At 39.8% G+C, this 16,629-nt stretch overlaps 1 protein-coding gene across 12 annotated transcripts in view; it reads left to right on the top strand.

The window, feature by feature from the left end:
• Positions 1–16,629, top strand: part of pik3cb (phosphatidylinositol-4,5-bisphosphate 3-kinase, catalytic subunit beta) — a 74,788-nt gene that overhangs the window by 26,121 nt on the left and 32,038 nt on the right. For 11 of the 12 annotated variants that reach the window (XM_017422040.3, XM_017422039.3, XM_037981547.1 and 8 more), the window contains 3 exons: positions 9,320–9,515; positions 12,125–12,353; positions 14,089–14,318. In XM_017422040.3, the coding sequence (XP_017277529.1) occupies positions 9,357–9,515; positions 12,125–12,353; positions 14,089–14,318 (618 nt within the window). In that variant the 5' untranslated portion in view covers positions 9,320–9,356. Of the gene's footprint in view, positions 1–9,319; positions 9,516–12,124; positions 12,354–14,088; positions 14,319–16,629 lie in introns of those variants that run through there. The other variant, XM_025007191.1, reaches the window with a different exon arrangement.

Below are 16,629 nucleotides of genomic sequence, written 5' to 3'. Positions count from 1 at the left end.
TTTTTCTTTTAATAAGGTAAATGTTTATGAGACTTTTTACGTTTGGCGTTACAAGATTTTAGAACATTTAAACAAAAACTGTCTAATTGATGTATTCTACTGAGTGAAAGAATAAGATTAAAACAGGAGATGTGTTGTTAAGATATTGTAAGAAAGGGGGGAAAAAGACACAGTGTCAGATCGCTTTTTGATAAAACATCTGTAGGAAGTCTTCCAGGTGTGATTTCAACACCTTGGCAGAGAAAATCTCCAAGTCACGCCCTGGAAAACCACATGGCACATTGAAGCCACGTTGTACCTGCACTGTGTTTTAGAGCTGCACAGTATATCCCAAATTTGTCATCATTGCAAAACCAGTGAGCACAATATCTGCTTGGACTGCAACAAACCATAGGCCAGTATAATTCAAGTCAGATGGGGGGTGGAGGGGATCAACAAGACAAAGAATTCAAGTTTGTTTAGCTTTTATTAACAGCAAGAAATACAACATTTGAAAAATATGGTACATTTAAATGCATATTCAACTAAATACTATATACTTATAAGTTTATTTACAAAGGGTGCAGCTTTTCTCACTACAGTGTATTCTTTCTCAAAGATTTTTTTTAGCACACATACGAACTGACATTTTACTTAGCACATTTCTTTTTATTTGTTAAAATGTATAAAGGAAATGTTTTAATGCATACTGTCAACCTCTCCACTGTATTTGCAGTGAAACTGACAAGAGTAAAAAAAAAAAAATCATTAGGCACCATTACAGAAGATGTAATAACTAAATAGCTTTACTAAATAGGTTTATTGGTTCATTGGAACATTGACATAAATCTTTGTGTTTTTTAACAGGGTCAAAGTTGTTTAAACAATCAAAGCTATAAAAACTTTATATCAGCATCAGATGTAATAAGTCAATACTCTAAGTATTGTTTATGTAGGAGTTTACTGCATTAAAATCTAAAACACTGAAGCATAGAAACATCAGGTTTTATAGCCATTTAACATTGGGAGTCACCCACCTTTTTTTGCTAAAGGGGTTTAAGGTTGGTCTATACTCCATGATAAGTGCCGAAGTTGTGTGTCTCTGACGTGGGTGTGTGACGGAAATCGCGTACTTGCACCCCCCCCCCCAAGTCTTGTGTGATTGGTCAGAACCTTGTTGGGGTGTTTGTTTACACATTGTCATTTCCCTTCAACTGGTCCGCTCCCAGAAGCCAGTTGTTATACTAGCAAGATGGAATGATTCAAGGAGCATCTCCCTCGCAGGGTTAACGGACATCTGAAAATAGGAAAAGTGCCTCTCATTGTCCATCTCCTGCATCTATTCGACCAACAGACTGAACTCGCCCTGCTCAGGTCTGACCCTTTTGAGTAGGCGAACGTGCCACCTACGTTCATGTCTTTTATTTTTCCATTTCTGTGATGAACAAGAGAACCACCACCTCTCCTCCTCCCCCTCCTCCTCATTCAACAACGTGATCCTCTTCTCCTCCGTCTGATGCATGATACGGTGGGAGGGCGCACCAGGACTTCTCCCCCGCAGTTTCTCTTTCTGTATGAATTATCCATGCGAAAAAGACTGTTTCAATGACAATTATGTCAGCGAGATGTGATGTCTTACATCCTGTGAAGTATAACCAGATCTTTAGCCCTGGATCTGAACAGCCAGTGAGAAGAGATGCGACTAAAACTACCGAGAAATGCAGTGGACCAGAAGGGACATAAACGGGTGAAATTTGCATCCAACAACTCGTCATTCACGTGTTATTTACAAGTAAAACGTGTTTACACAGTATTTGCTTGTTCATTACCTGTCAAAATTTGTTGAGTATTTAATAAGTTGACAGTGTGCAAATGTGTTCACCCACACGAACATGTCCAAAATGTGTCAAAGTCATGTTAAAAGTCACGTGTCTATAGCACTCCTGGCTCTTCATATGCATGCATACACATCACAGAGCTTACTCGTCACTTTGTTTGGTACACGGTTATTACAGTGTTAAACTTGAGATAAAAAGGTTCTGGGTTGAGGTGCAGGGGGAGAAGGTGGTGTTGTATCTGCTTTGGCGTCTCCCCCAGCCGCACTGAATTGGTAACGTACAGACTTTTATTGATTTATTCCATGCCATGACCTCCAAGAGGGGAGTGGAACACCCCCTCTTGGATAATGCTAGGGGAAATGCTACCTTATCTTTTTTCCAAAAATGTAGAAAATAAGGCCTGACTGTCAGCACCTGGGGTACCAGAAGCTCAAAACAAGAATCAGTAGCAGAATAAGTTGTTTATCATTGGCAGAGATCAGGGAGTGGGAGTAACCCACATACTGAACTCTTTTGCTCAACCTACAAATGCATTTTCCAAACAAATATGGCCCCATTTAGGGGAAATATACAAGCGTACCAGTTGTACAAGATTTATCACCAGGAAGCAACAGAGAAATAATCAACCAAACATAAGTTTCCTTACTTTTTGTGCTATGTTTAGATGCACCTCATAAAATGTAGGTGGGTTTCCAGTATTTACTCATGATGTATTTGTTCCCTTGCTGCCTACTTTTTTAGGATTACTGTGTCACAGATAGTGCCAGTAACAGGAGCTAGTGAGGCAGTTAACATGAAAAGATTACTTGGTAATATCTGTGTATTTTAAGTTTCACTTAAGAGAACTTGGTTTCCAAGTAACCGAGTTCATAAAAATGAAAGCTGCTTTGTTCAGTTTTTCAAAGTGTTGTGTGAGTGTGCTTCTTTTGTATTTCATTGAACTATGGTAATATTTTTCCACGCTCACATCAGGCAGTGGAATCACTCCAGGTGTTTTCCATCTATTTTAAGAGTAGTAACGCTTAGCTTTAGACAAGTGTGACTAATGTGTATATTCTTGTAAGTTATTTTAAAGCTAACACTTAATGAATATTGTTTATGTAAACAAGCTCATCAGACCTGTGAAAATAGACAAACTCGAATAAGCTCAATTTTTAGAATAATTAACCATGAAATTTTAATATTATAACCGTATCAACAATGTTAATGAGAAAAATTACAACCAATTTTTGTACATTTTGTCCTAAATGGAATTCTTGAATATTTTCCTATGTGCTGAATTGACCAACATGACTAGTTAAAAACGAAAACCATGACAATGAGATCCTGTTCTGCTTCAACATCTCATCAGTGTCTTTTTAGCAAACGAAATTCGCATTTATTCATGAACACTTGTATCCTCTTCTTCAGAAAACCTTATTATGCAACAGTAAATATACCCATTAGTAGGAGGGATCATTAATGCCTTTTCTGGTCCTGTCCTCCTCCATTAGCTGATGGCCCGGTCGTCTTGATGCATGGATAGAAAGCTTGAAGGCCGTCTCTCAGACTTGTCACAGTCGGTGCAGACTTGCACTGCCACAGTGTTTCTGGCAGGACGATGTTGGGGGCACTTTGACATGTTGTCACAAGACATTTCTCAGATTACAGAAGACGTGGCTTTTTTTAGGCGTGCTTTATTTTTACTTGCCTATGCTGTAGCAGTGCCAGCATGGCTTGAATGTGATTAATATCGCAGTGCATTAATGGTCTCGCAGGATTTTATTTATTTATTTGTTTTTAACACATGTGAATAGTACCAGTCTTTACTGTAATTCAATTGGAAGTTTATTCCTCAGCTGTCATGTCTCGACTTCAGACCGAACAAAACATCCTAATCAAAGAATTATTGGCTTCATTTTATGCAACTAAGGGAAAAAAACTTTGTTTGTTTGTTGTTCTTTTCAGCTCAGATCTTTTTATGCATTTGCTTCACCTACATCAGTTTTTGGTTGGGATTTTGTGATGAAACAAAATGCACCCTAAAGATGTTCTTGTTTTGCTTTTGGATTTTGTTTCAACTTGTTTGTGCAGAAACTATCAATATTGTATCTACATGGTTTGCAAATGTATTTTTTATCTGTCTGGCACAACTATTTTGTTGATTTGGGATACAGCAGAGTGAAAACTCTTCTCAGAATTTTCTTTTTTTTTTGGCTTTCTTTTTTTAACCAGAGCGTTGGCCAAGCTTCTGAGTCAGCGCTCATGAGCTTTTTATGAATGATCCGTTGGGAGTTTTTCTGTGACAGTTTGTCTCTCATTTCCTGATCGGGGACGCTGCTTCCTGTCTGAGGAGTGGACGTGTGCCACTGTGTCACCAGAGGAGGTTTGGTTGCTGTCCGGACTTGGTTTGGTCACAGACACAAACGCCTCACAAAAAAAACACAAACTGTACACACATTCATTCTCACACTCGTTCACTTCATTCTCATTTCCCACACACACAAATGTGTCTGACACAGAATATTTTACAAGAGGTTGGTTTACAAGTACTTCCTCATTAATATTCCGATAATAATGCCTCAGTTCTTAGCAGTGCTGCTGCTTGTATCAGATGAAACTGATCTATGGTGAGAAACAGAAATACTACAGTAATGAATCGTTTTAAGATGGAGCAGAAATAATCCAATGACATACTTCTCTCAGAAAAAGTTGTTGCAAATGGAGGAAGAACGATGGTGTTTGTGCTCTGCTCCTCTTTGCACCAGCACATAATCACAGATGGACACAGAAATACGTCTACTCACTGACACTGTCACCGTGCTGAAGTTAAAATTGAGCGTTACAGGGTGATGTTTAGTCTACAGCCACCGTCCACACCTAAACAGCACCCTGCGACAGGTGACTCACACACACACACACACACCTCAGCTGACAGCTTATTCACATACCCACCAGGCATATTCATGCTGTTCAGATTAACCACATTTGTTTCCTTCTTCAGTCACACAGAGCACAAGTGATTTTAACAAACAATTGTGATTATTTGTCTTTATCACTCAAATGGTTACAGAGATCTGAATGTAGTCGTGTTTTTGAAGCGTTTCGGTTAACATGAAAAGGTTTCCCTCCAAATAAAAGGCCTCCTCTTGTTGCCAGTTTAAATGCAAGTGTCAGTCTTCACCTTCTGTGTGGAAGATATTTTGTGTTGTACCGTTTTTATTTAGTGGCTGAAATTGAAACCGGATCAGTGGTAGGGGCACCAGCAAGTCAAAGTAAGTGCCACACCAAATTTTACCTCAATATCTGTAAAATTGACTGAATTATAGACTTTTCTTTTTAAGTCAGTTGATTGTGTCAGCCATCAGTTATACGTAGATATACATCTAATAATTACTTTCTGCAAGCTTCATTAAAATTCATCCTGTGGTTCATGAGATCTTTTGGTAACAGACACACTCGAACACACACACACAGATACGGGCTACAACGTTTTTGTCTTTTTCCCTTTCTGCAGTGGGTATTAATAAGCCCACTGATAAAACACAATACAGCTGTAGTTCTGTTCTTTTTTCTTTTCTTTTCTTTCATCTGATGTGTTCTTAAATTCCCCTTTTCATTGATGGATTATGAACTCATCTGTCAGCCTCTATTAATTGAAATTGTTTTCACTTAATTAGACTTTTCTCTAAACAAAGAAAAGTATCTGAACAAAGACGATAGAGTTTTTGTAATCTGTGCATAAAGACATTTTTGACAATTTTTTTTTTTTTTTTCCTAGACACACGCTTCTTTCCCAGCAGTGGAAAATGCTGACTCAGGTTGCCATATTGTGTATCTCCATCCGGAGTCATTTATGGGACTGCAGTGGTTGGATCAGGACTACGGCGAGGTCTTAGATCCTCTTTGTGAATTTTATTTTTAGCACAGTGTCAAAGAAAATGTGTCACAGGACCCTTAATCACCAGACAGACCTTTTGCCACACACATACACACACACCATTTATTTAAGCCCCCCCCCCCCTTTTTTTTTTCCTCATTCGCTCACACACAGACGTGTGGACACACTCTGTCCATTGTAGTGAGCCTCACAGGCCTCTTACTGTCAAACAGAGAGGGCTTTAGAAAGAGAGTGCTGAGTAACACCAGTGTTTACTGGTAAATGCATCTGAAAGCCATCACAACTTGTCTCTGGTTCAGAGGAAGCAAAGATCCACTTTGTCTTTATTATTTGTTCTCATTGTGGTGTGCAGTGTGTCAGAGGTTATTTCACTCTGCCATCTTGTTTACCTTTGGCAAGAAAGGGCATTTCATTTTTAATAAAGGTCTAACATTCCTTGAAGGAAGATCATCTTATGTTGAAAAGTGTCTGAGTCTAAGCCGTTTTGGTAAAACCTTGAATATAAAGTTATGCATAATCTCGTGCAATATTGCGAGACGTCATGCTACTGTCAGATCAGATTTTTGCCCAGTATCTGTAAAATCAACTGAGTTACAGCCACTTTCTGTGCTGCCTAATGTTGATTAGCTGTGGTGGCCATCTTAAATTGGGTTGACTCTACAAGTCAATCAGTTGTAGATGTACATCTAATGATTAATTTCCTTTTTTTGTTGTTTGTTTGTTATTTTTCACTGCTGCCTGGCGCATTCTGACTCATTTTGACAGCGCATGTCACAAACGGTTTGACTCAAAACGTTAATCTGTTATAGAGGTACATCCACTGATTATTTCCTGAAAGTTTCATTATTATTTGTCCAGCGGTTCAGGAGATATTTTGTGAACAGACAGACTTGTTGACTCCAAATAGTTAATGATAAATGCAATGTGTTAATGCTCAGAATATGTGTTTGAGATCAGCCTCAGCTACTGCCACGCCAAATGTTTTTTTTTATTTTTTTCCCTCCCATGGCCTTCAGGTCAAATTGACCCAAAGTTATAAGGGCTTCTCTGCTTCTAGCTCTCTCTCTTTTGAGGGCTTCAGGAGGGCTAAGGTTGATTAGCTGTGGCAGCCATCTGGAATTGGGTTGACTCCAGAAGTTAATCAGTTGTAGACGTACATCCATTTATTATTTTCTAAGAGTTTCATTTAAATTTGTCCAGTGGCTCATAAGATATTTTGCTAACAGACATTTGACTATTCATAAACTCCCAAAATCATAATCATCCACCTGTGCCTTTCGGTGGCAGGCAATATAAACATTACCAAAAATATTAACAGAAAACAACAGTTTGTCCTTCAGGTTTTCCTCCCACTGACCTTGAATCTCTTTCTAAATTTACACTTGCTGCTTTTTATCAGTGAATCTGCAGTTATTTGATCAGAGGAAATGATTCACCAATTCCTCGTTTCTTTTGACCCCTGCCACCTTTTGTTACAGGAAGCCCATTTAAGACTATGCTGAATCTTCCACTTAAAGAAATCTTACACTAAAGTTGTTTTCTGAATGAGCAGATTTTTTGCAAAGGTTGTCTAATCTGAAAATCTTCCACACTTGACACAGAGAACAGAGAACGCACGTACCTGGGATCATGTTTCTGCACTTTCAATCACAGGCGGCTCTCAGAGCGTGTACTTTGTTTACTCTGGTCGGTGTTCGCTAACTGACTGTATCCTTTCAGTCCCCTCTGTGTGTTGCCACATGAAACACTCCATTCTTCCTGATCTTGCAAACCCACTTGTTCTCCTCTATCCCTCCCTCTGAAACCTGACCTTGGCAGCGAACCTCTGGCTGTCTGCCACCACATCCTCAGTAACCCTGCTCACCTGTGCATGTACAGTAAGTGGGTCTGTTTGTGTGTGTGTGTGTGAGAGAGAGAGAGAGAGAGAGAGAGGGAGAGGGGGGGGGGAGAAACTGAGAGCATTGACATCACAGACAGTTTTCAAGCTGTCTACTGTGAAAACGTCACTGCCGAAACCCATAATTATTGAGATGTTTTCACATGCAGACATCAACGCACATGTTCATCCTCCTCTGACAAGACAGCGCTGTCAGTGTTGCAGACGGACGCGGTGTCAAGTTACTTCTTGTGTTTGTAACTGTGCACCTTTGTGACGGGACGAGTTTGTCCACGTCTGGCTGTGCGTTTTCTCGTCATCGCCTCAAAATGTGTCTGCGTGAGCCTATAAAATCATCTTCCATTTCAGCGTGGCTCACTTGCGCTTAATCTGTTAAAACATAAAAACAAGCACGTCTTTTCTAATCACATGCAACAACTGGGAAGACCTTTTAAAGTGGGATGTTCCGACAACAATCTACTGTTCGAGCAGAACACAGACACACTTTGCGGGGCTGTTTCCATTTGCATGGTTGATAATGTTAAGTGCCCGAGATTGTGGCTTCATCGCACCATTCTGCAGCTCGTCTGCCGGTTGCTTGAGCACTTAACTCTGAAGGGATACGACCATTAGAGCCAATCGGTACGATCATTTCTAATGTGCGGATTGAGCTGAAACGGAGATGGAGCTGTGAACTAGTGGAAGATGTTAATGTACCAGGCTGCTTCATGAGAAACTTTCAGGTGGAAGTGGTGCAATGGCAACGGCTGTGGTTGATGCACTGGCCCAAATGGAAACCAGGCTGCGGGCTGTTTTTAACCAGCACTTACTGCGTTTCAGTGGAACTCTGCTGTTTGCATGCAGCATGCACGGCCATAGGTGTGTGTCCTTGAATTGCATAACTTCAATTATATTTGCAAATTTCCCCCCTTAGGAGCTAAGAAGATATTAGTTAGTATTTCATCAGAGTTCTGAGGGTTTAGAGTTTGTCATTGGCTGGCACAGATGAGTGTTTTTGAACAGAGCCTTCCTCCTGTTGTGCTTTTAATAATTACCTTGGCAGCTTTATGCAAGCGTGTGTGTTAAGGGACAGTGTGGTCTTTAATGCAGTGTCTTTCTAATAACTGTGTGTTTTTCTTATGTGTGTTTGGGGGGGTGGGTGGGTAGGGTGTCAGATGAAGGGAAAGCAAGCTGAACTTTTTGTTCTGTTTGCTTAGTGGGCATTCCTCTGAGCACTGGCCCTCATCCGAATGAAATCCAGCGGCTTCCCACCGGACTCGGTACAGTGCTGCCCTCACAGGGACACAGCCTCTCTGTTTGTGCTCTCAACTTCTATTTATTGTCTGTATGAAAATAAAAACAGCATGGCACATGTGACCAAACTGCTGCGTAGATGATTAGAGTTTGTTTATACTATTTTAACAGCCTCAAACTGTTTTGTTTTGTGTGTGTGTGTGTGTATGTTTGGTTTTGTTTTTCACTTTTTCAACTTGTCTGGGTTGAGGGCTGTTGTTGGTGGCCGTCACCAGTGTACTGTTGCCCATCTTTTACTCTCAAAACCATCATCAGTTCAGGTTTCCTGTCTGCAGACTGAATTCAAAATATAACCTATATTATTTGCCTGTTAGTTCAGACGTCTTTTTGGCATTTTTCTATTATTTCCCCTGTAATTATCAAGGATTTAAGGTTATCAGAGTGACCTTTTTAAAAACGATTACTGAACCTGAGTGTCTTTTGTCCCTCCAGGTCCTTATGGTTGAGGTGGTGTTAGGTTCTCCTTGCCATGCCTCCCGCCATGACAGACCTCCTGGACATCTGGGCGGCCCACTCGCCCCTGGCCGGACATGCCCCGGACAAGATCACCGTGGACTTTCTGCTGCCCACCGGGATTTTCATCCAGATGGATGTTCCTCGCGAGGCTACAATTCAGCACATCAAACTGGTGAGTGGTGCTGCGTTGGCGATGGCACAGATTAGGTTGTGAACAAACTTTCTAGGCATCATCGTCATTTAAAGATAATGTTTAGCCAAACTGATGTGGATTTCTGAGTAAAACATGAATAACTAGATAATAAATAATAACTTTGTTTTGTTTGTTTGTTTTTCTGCAAAAATGCAGTGTGAATGCTGAAATGTTGAAGTTAAAATAAGTAGAACAAACGCCAGAATCAGCTTAAAATACCAAAGGAGTAGCTAAAAGAGAGTAGGTCAACAGATAAAATTAACAATGCTAGCTGAAAGCTTAAATTAGCAAAACCATAGCTAAAACTTAAAATTAGTAAGATAGTAGCTAAAAGCTAAAATTTGTAAAACAGTAGCAAGAAAGCTATGTGTAGCAAAGACATAGATAAAAACTAGAATCAGCTAAACTGTAGCTAAAAGCGAAATAGAGCATAAGAAGATAAAAATGGAGCAAGTCTGCTGAATTAAATTTCAAAAAACTATGTCTGTGAAGGAACTAAAGAGATGGTGAACCTTTTGTAAATCAACTCAAAACATAAAAGTTAAAAATACTCAAAGTCATGACACACATTTCCTGGGTAGTCGGAACTTTTTAAAATATAAATGGTTAAAATAGCACGAAGTATGCTGATGTTGTTTGATTGCAAAAAGCCAACGGAACAAGCTACAAACAGGGAAACAATAATGTGAATGGTGAATCAGTTTCTGACAGATAAAACTGCTAGTGTAAATAGCACCCGCAGTAGTGACAAGTATCACTTCGGGGGCATTTTGGGGTCACGTATAACAGGAATATTGTAATATTTCTACTGAAATAATTATGTAATGAGAATCTGAAGAAGAGGTAAAGGATTATAAATTAGCATTCACATGATCCGCTTTGAAATTTTGGAAATTTGAGCGGTATTAGAAGTCATGAATCCACTTTGAGCTTCTCTGCAGTTGGACTAGCCTTTAGTCCATCCTTCATACGTAAACTCGATTTCTCCAAAACTGTATTTGTTCAAGAAGTTATTTACTGCAGGCATGGTATTCATTTTTTAGAACTTTTCTACAAAAAACAACTTCAACCAGGCCAATCATTTCCTTTAAAGCGACATGTTTTTTCCAGCCTTATGAATTCTCTTAAATTCAGTAACACATTTTGAAATCATGTGACCATACATAGAAGCAGAAGTTGCGTCCCACACATAGTAAAAATCAGACGGCTGGTCAGTTTAGTCAGACATGATTAAGTACATGTTTTGACAGCCATCAGTTCTGTGGTTGGTTTGGTGGTTTTTGTTTGTGAGAAGTTATTCATGTCAGCAACTTTTCTGTGGGTGTAGGTTTTAGAGAGCTTCAAAAAGATTCAAAATGACTGACGTCAGCCTCTGACAGATGTAATGGAATAAGATGTTCTGTGTTTGATCATGACTACGTGACAGTACGAAACTCAAACATACAAATGGAACCAAAGGAAGTTTTTATGAAAGATAAATGTTAGTGTCAGTACTGCGCTGTATGCTTTGTTTCATTACAGAGTGTTCTGTTAATGTGTGCATAATATCTGCTTTATCAGCTCTCTAATATAACCAGATGTGGAAACAAATTACAATAAAACTCTACATTGAGGTGCGTTCAAAAAAAATGTCTGATAAAAACAAATACGCGTGAGAGGTCCTTTTTCTCTAAATTTAGTTTGTGCCGAGGCAGCAAAAAACCCAGGAACACTAAGAAGCCACTGATGCTTTTTTTTTTCTAAAATTAAAAAGGTCATGTAGAAGGAAGGCAGATGGGCTAAATGGTGGAGTACTTTGATCACTGGTGGTGTGATCAAAGCCTGTACGCCTGCAGAGGTCAAACGGCAGACATGAGCAGACTTATATGTGACAGTTTTACTCATTCATAAGCTTTCATTCATTCATGATGAGGACTAGATCCTGTTTCCTGGAAATCAGACCCATTTTAGGCTATTTTAAGAGTTGACGTCTAAAAATCTTTGAACTCGTGTTGGTACTTGTTGAAACACAAAAGGAAAAGGAAGTTTTGTGACAAAGGGTGGCATCTTAAAAACATTACTCTGTTAAATGACTGAAACCTGTTTACTCTTTGCCTGAGGCATCCAGAGAAACGCAGTCAGCACAAAATCACAAATGCCTCAGTTACAAAACTTGAATTATCTTAAGAAGTCTAATGGCTCCTTGTTCCAGCTTGTATCTTCACATAAATCTGCACTTGGCACCCGACGCTACGATCATGCTGTGGGGGTGCAGAGACATGAATCCTGCCAACACTGGCCTGATTGTATCATCCATAAACTCTGTAATGTTTCTGAGTCATGTTTGTTCCTGATCCTGAAACATATGTGTTGTCAATTGTTACATATGCTGTTCTTTATCAAAGAAATAACAACAAAATTCCCCGCTCAGCTCCTGCAGAAATGTTGTGAAGGTGTCCCTTCTGAGCGTTCCAAAACCAGTTTCTGCCCTGCATGTGACCATCCAAGAGGCTGTTTATTCTGAGCGAGATTGATTTAATTAGCTGTGTTGTGATCAGTAAAACGCTTTTTTTTTCCTGTTTGTTTTGAATCTTTCTGCCCCTCTCCAGCTCTTATGGAAGCAGGCTCAGACCTTCCCGCTCTTTCCCTCCCTTGGAGAAATGGAGAGCCACATGTTCGAGTGTGTCAACCAGGCAGCCGTACACGAAGAACTGGAGGACGAAACCCGCCGCCTGTGTGACGTTCGACCGTTTCTGCCGGTCCTCAAACTGGTGATGCGCAACTGCGGGCGAGCAGAGCGTCTGTTGGACTCTAAAATCGGCGTCCTCATTGGAAAAGGTGAGCCACTGAGATATGGTCCCTGTTTGACTTTTCCAATAAGAAATACACCTGGGAGTTGGTAAGTAGGGCAGGAAGTCTTCCCCTTTACACAGCGGGTTTTAAACACCAGCATGTTGCAGTAAGAAGCTCAGGGCAGCTGGTTTCTGTCAGTGGCTCAGGTGGATAACAGACAGGCAGGATCAGGATGAGTTCCTCACATGTTCTTCATCACGTGTCACCTTGTATCATCTCTGCTGGAGATTAGGCATTTAAGAGGAGCAGAGGAAATTGATCTCTGCTGCATAAAAGCTCTGAAGATGAAAATCAAATCCATCGACAGAGTGTTTACTTACCCATTAGAGGAGAAAGGAGTCATCGGACATTTGACACCAACAATAATATGGAGTCCTGTGCATCAGTCATGCATATGACATAAATTAATTAAACACCAATCTGCAGCTTTCATAGTAAAATTAGAAACAAAAATGACTGTTTCCATATTTTCAACTGTTAAAATACTTTTGTGCACTGGGAAAATAAAAAAATCCTGAAAATGTTTTGTTTCTTGGAAATTTTAATGGAGATTTAAAAAAAAATTATATAATAAGTTTTGTCACTTAAAAAGTAAACATTAATTAAAGGCCTAGCATTCCTTGAAGGAATGCATGTCACCCACCACCTTTTATGCCAGAATTTAGACTAAGGTTATCTCATGTTGAGAAATGACAGGGTCATCAAGCCTTGAAAAAAAATGTTATGCACAATCTCATTTAATCCTGCAAGATGTCATGTTTAGAGTATGTGTTGCAAATCACCACAACATTTTTTTGTTCAATGTCTGGAAAATTGTTATAGTCAATGTTTGTGTTGTTTAATGTTGATTACCTGTGGTGGCCATCTTGAATTGGATTGGTTCCAAAAGGTAATCAGTTGTACATGTGCATCCAGTGATTTCTTTCTAAAAGTTTCATTAAAATTTGTCCAGTGGTTCATGAGACATTTTGGTGGAAGACACACAGACATGGGCAAACACATAATCATCTGCTTCTGCCTTTTAGTGCTGAGCTGTAGTAAATAAAACAACTAGTCGGTTTTAAAATTAATCATAGGTGACATTTTTGCATTCACGTGTGCTTAATTATTTGCCTAATAATTATTCTTTTCCTTGTCGATCAATGATGACACGCAACTAGATAAAAATCAACAATGTACTTACTCTTTCTAACAATAAAACACCTACATCTAGTTGATTCAGCCTCTTAAGACCCATCAGAACTACAGAGCTCCTGTGTTCAGAAGATGAAAGGCAAACAGGCAGAGAAGAGAGGCTCTGGGTCTAATTGAAGGAGACCTGGATGATGATGTGTTCCNCCTCCACTTTGCTCTGACATGATCTTTTAAAGGCTTTTGTCAGAGTGGAACAACACATAAACAGCCATTTATGCTCACACACACTCTTTAGCCTCCTGCAGTGCACAGTGGCACACACTCTCACACCCTTCGTCAGTGCAGCCACAACTCTGCCCCCCCCATGTTTAGAGCCAGTGATGACCACTCTTTGAATGCTGAGGGTTATATGAATGCTAACAGGCTGTAAATGCCAACAGGCTTTATGACCAAGACAAATTCTGAGCATCAACCTCCTGATTAGAAATCCTCACCAGGAAACAGAGGGATTAGTGTGATTAGCTCACTTTGTGTTCGTGCCAGTGACTTTGAGTATCTTTTCCAACCATTAACTAATCACCTCTAGGTCTCCATGAGCTGGATGCCATCAATGACCAGGAGGTGAAGGACTTCCGCAGTAAGATGTTTCGTGTCTGTGAGGAGAAGATGCAACGAGCACAATTGCTGACGTGCGCCGAGTGGCTGCAGGCCTGCTTCTCCCCTCAGCTGGAGCCTGCAGCAGTGACGGCCATCAGAGACGGAGTCAACGACCGACCTCCAGATCTTAAAGTCATTATCCACTTTGACCAGTCCCAGGTAAGCTTCTGTATCCCATCAATAAAGATGTTACACACTGTTAGGAATGTTTTAGTCAGTGAAGAGAGAAATAAAGTGTGTATGTTTTATGTAGGGATACACAAATCCTCTTCTTTTATAGTTCAGACTGAGACAGGAGACCTGAATTTGGATGTCTGTTGGTATCATTAATTCTGATACAAGGGTTTTAACTCATCTCTGGATCATTGGTGTTCCTATTGTGTGACGCTGTAATGATCCTATGAGGCAGTTTGAAACAAAACTCCACCTTTTCATAAGAGAGTTCAAATCAGTCTAAGAACTGAACAGAGAAATTAAAACTACTTGTGTTCCTGGCTGCTTTTTACAAGGATAGTCCAGACATTTTGAAGTGAGATTCTGTGGAAAATTTATGAACACTTTATATGTCACCTGTTGTAGGTAACTCTTTGAAAGACCTCATTTTGAAGAAATACTTCATTTCTAACAGGACTGATGAACTAACAGCTAACCGAACACAGCTAAGATCAAAGTGTACTTCTGCCATCTTTAAACAGCTTCAAATTCTATATTTTTTTTAGCTGTTCTTGCAAGCATTATTTTTCAAACTTTTGCATTTTCCATCAGTTTTGTATTACATGAATATTTACATAAAATTCTGTATGTACTTGCAAATGCAAATAGAGGCAGCAGCGAGTTGTAACACTTTCTTGCCTCAAACCATATAGATCAGCTAATAACAGCTAGTCTGAACAGGCCTGTTTTCAACGCAGATTTTGCTGTCCTTAAGTAACTTTGATATTCAAAATTTCATTATAGTTTATCTGTACACTACAGTTTAAATGTTCCATGCCTATCAATATGGCATAACATGGTTAGTTTGGCAGAAATTATGTATAATTCTTACCAGACGTGCTACAGTTTGCTGAACGTCATATAACTTTGGATGTACTATGAAAATGATAGTGTTGTAAAGACATGTTAAAAATGATGTTTGCATGAACCCTTATGAACTTTTGGAGACTGATTGAAGCGGTTTGACAACAGCGACAGTCCAATCCAAGCGGCAACGTCTAAACATGCAGGACAGTTGACCCAAACCATCGAGGTGTTGTGAACTCCCAGAAGAGCTGGAATAGGTGGCTGTGGAAAACGATGTCTGGGCCTCCCTTCTCAAACTCTGTCACCGTGACCTGACTCTGGAACAAGTGGCAGATAAAGAATGCTCACATCATATTGTCATCATCACATAAACAGACATCAGAGCCTCATCCACCCTTTTTGACATGGAAAAATAAATACTTATTTTTCCACAGTTTTGGGTTTTTTTTTTTTTTTTTGTATGGTGCCTTTACTTTCTGTACAGTCAGAACAGACGCTCCTCCAAACCTCATCCTTTTATATTTCACACTTTATTAGAAACACCTTTCTAGTACTAGGTTGGACCCCCCCCTTTTGCCTTCAGAACTGCCTTAACCCTTCTGCTGCCCTTGGATGAAAATGACCCTTGACGCCTTAGTTTTTAAACTTGCCTAACTTAAAGCTCATTCAGAGGGAAAGAAGTAAAGTCTAGGAGATTGATAGGTTTTAACTCTCAAAGAACAAGCTGTTGAACTTAGACAGGCTATATATTAGCAACTCCTGTTCTGAATTATATTTCTGATTGTTATCAGAAGATAAATAGTGTAAAAACATGTAAAATCTGGGAAAAATCCCCTGGCATTTGAACCTCGGATATGTTTCTAATGTGCCCCCAAAAGCTGTTTTCACACATGGACAGAAGAAAAACTCAGAACCAGGTGCAGACAGTTGAGTTAAAGTTTGAAGTTGCTATTCACAGATAAACTTCATGTTTGCATGTACACTCACTGACCACTTTATTAGATACACAAGGCCTCTGTTTTAAAACCAAGGCCTCATTTTGATCCAATGGCAGCAGAAGGGTTAAGTTTTGTGTTATAGATTCAGCAAGGTGGTGGAAACTTTTAGCAGAGATTTTAGTCTATATTGACATGTTATCACACAGTTGCTGTGGATTTGTCAGCTACACATCCGTGATGTGAATCTACTGTTCTAACACATCCCAAAGGTTCTTGTTTGGATTAAGATCTGATGGCTGTGAAGTCCATTGGAGTCCAATGAATCAAGACCCATCAGACCAGGCAGAGTTTTTCCATTATCCAGTGTTGGTGAGCCTGTGTGAACTGTAGCTTCAGTTTCTTGCTCTTAGCTGACAAGAGCAGCACCAGTGCGGTCTTCTGCTGTGGCCCATCTGCTTGTTGTGCGTTCAGACATGGTACTCTGCAGACCCTGGTTATAATGAGTGTTTTTT

Source organism: Kryptolebias marmoratus, linkage group LG2 (assembly GCF_001649575.2).
Source record: "Kryptolebias marmoratus isolate JLee-2015 linkage group LG2, ASM164957v2, whole genome shotgun sequence".
Taxonomy (NCBI): Eukaryota; Metazoa; Chordata; class Actinopteri; order Cyprinodontiformes; family Rivulidae; genus Kryptolebias; species Kryptolebias marmoratus.
The sequence above is the reverse complement of the archived record's forward strand: the minus strand, read 5'-3'. Positions and strand labels throughout refer to the sequence as shown.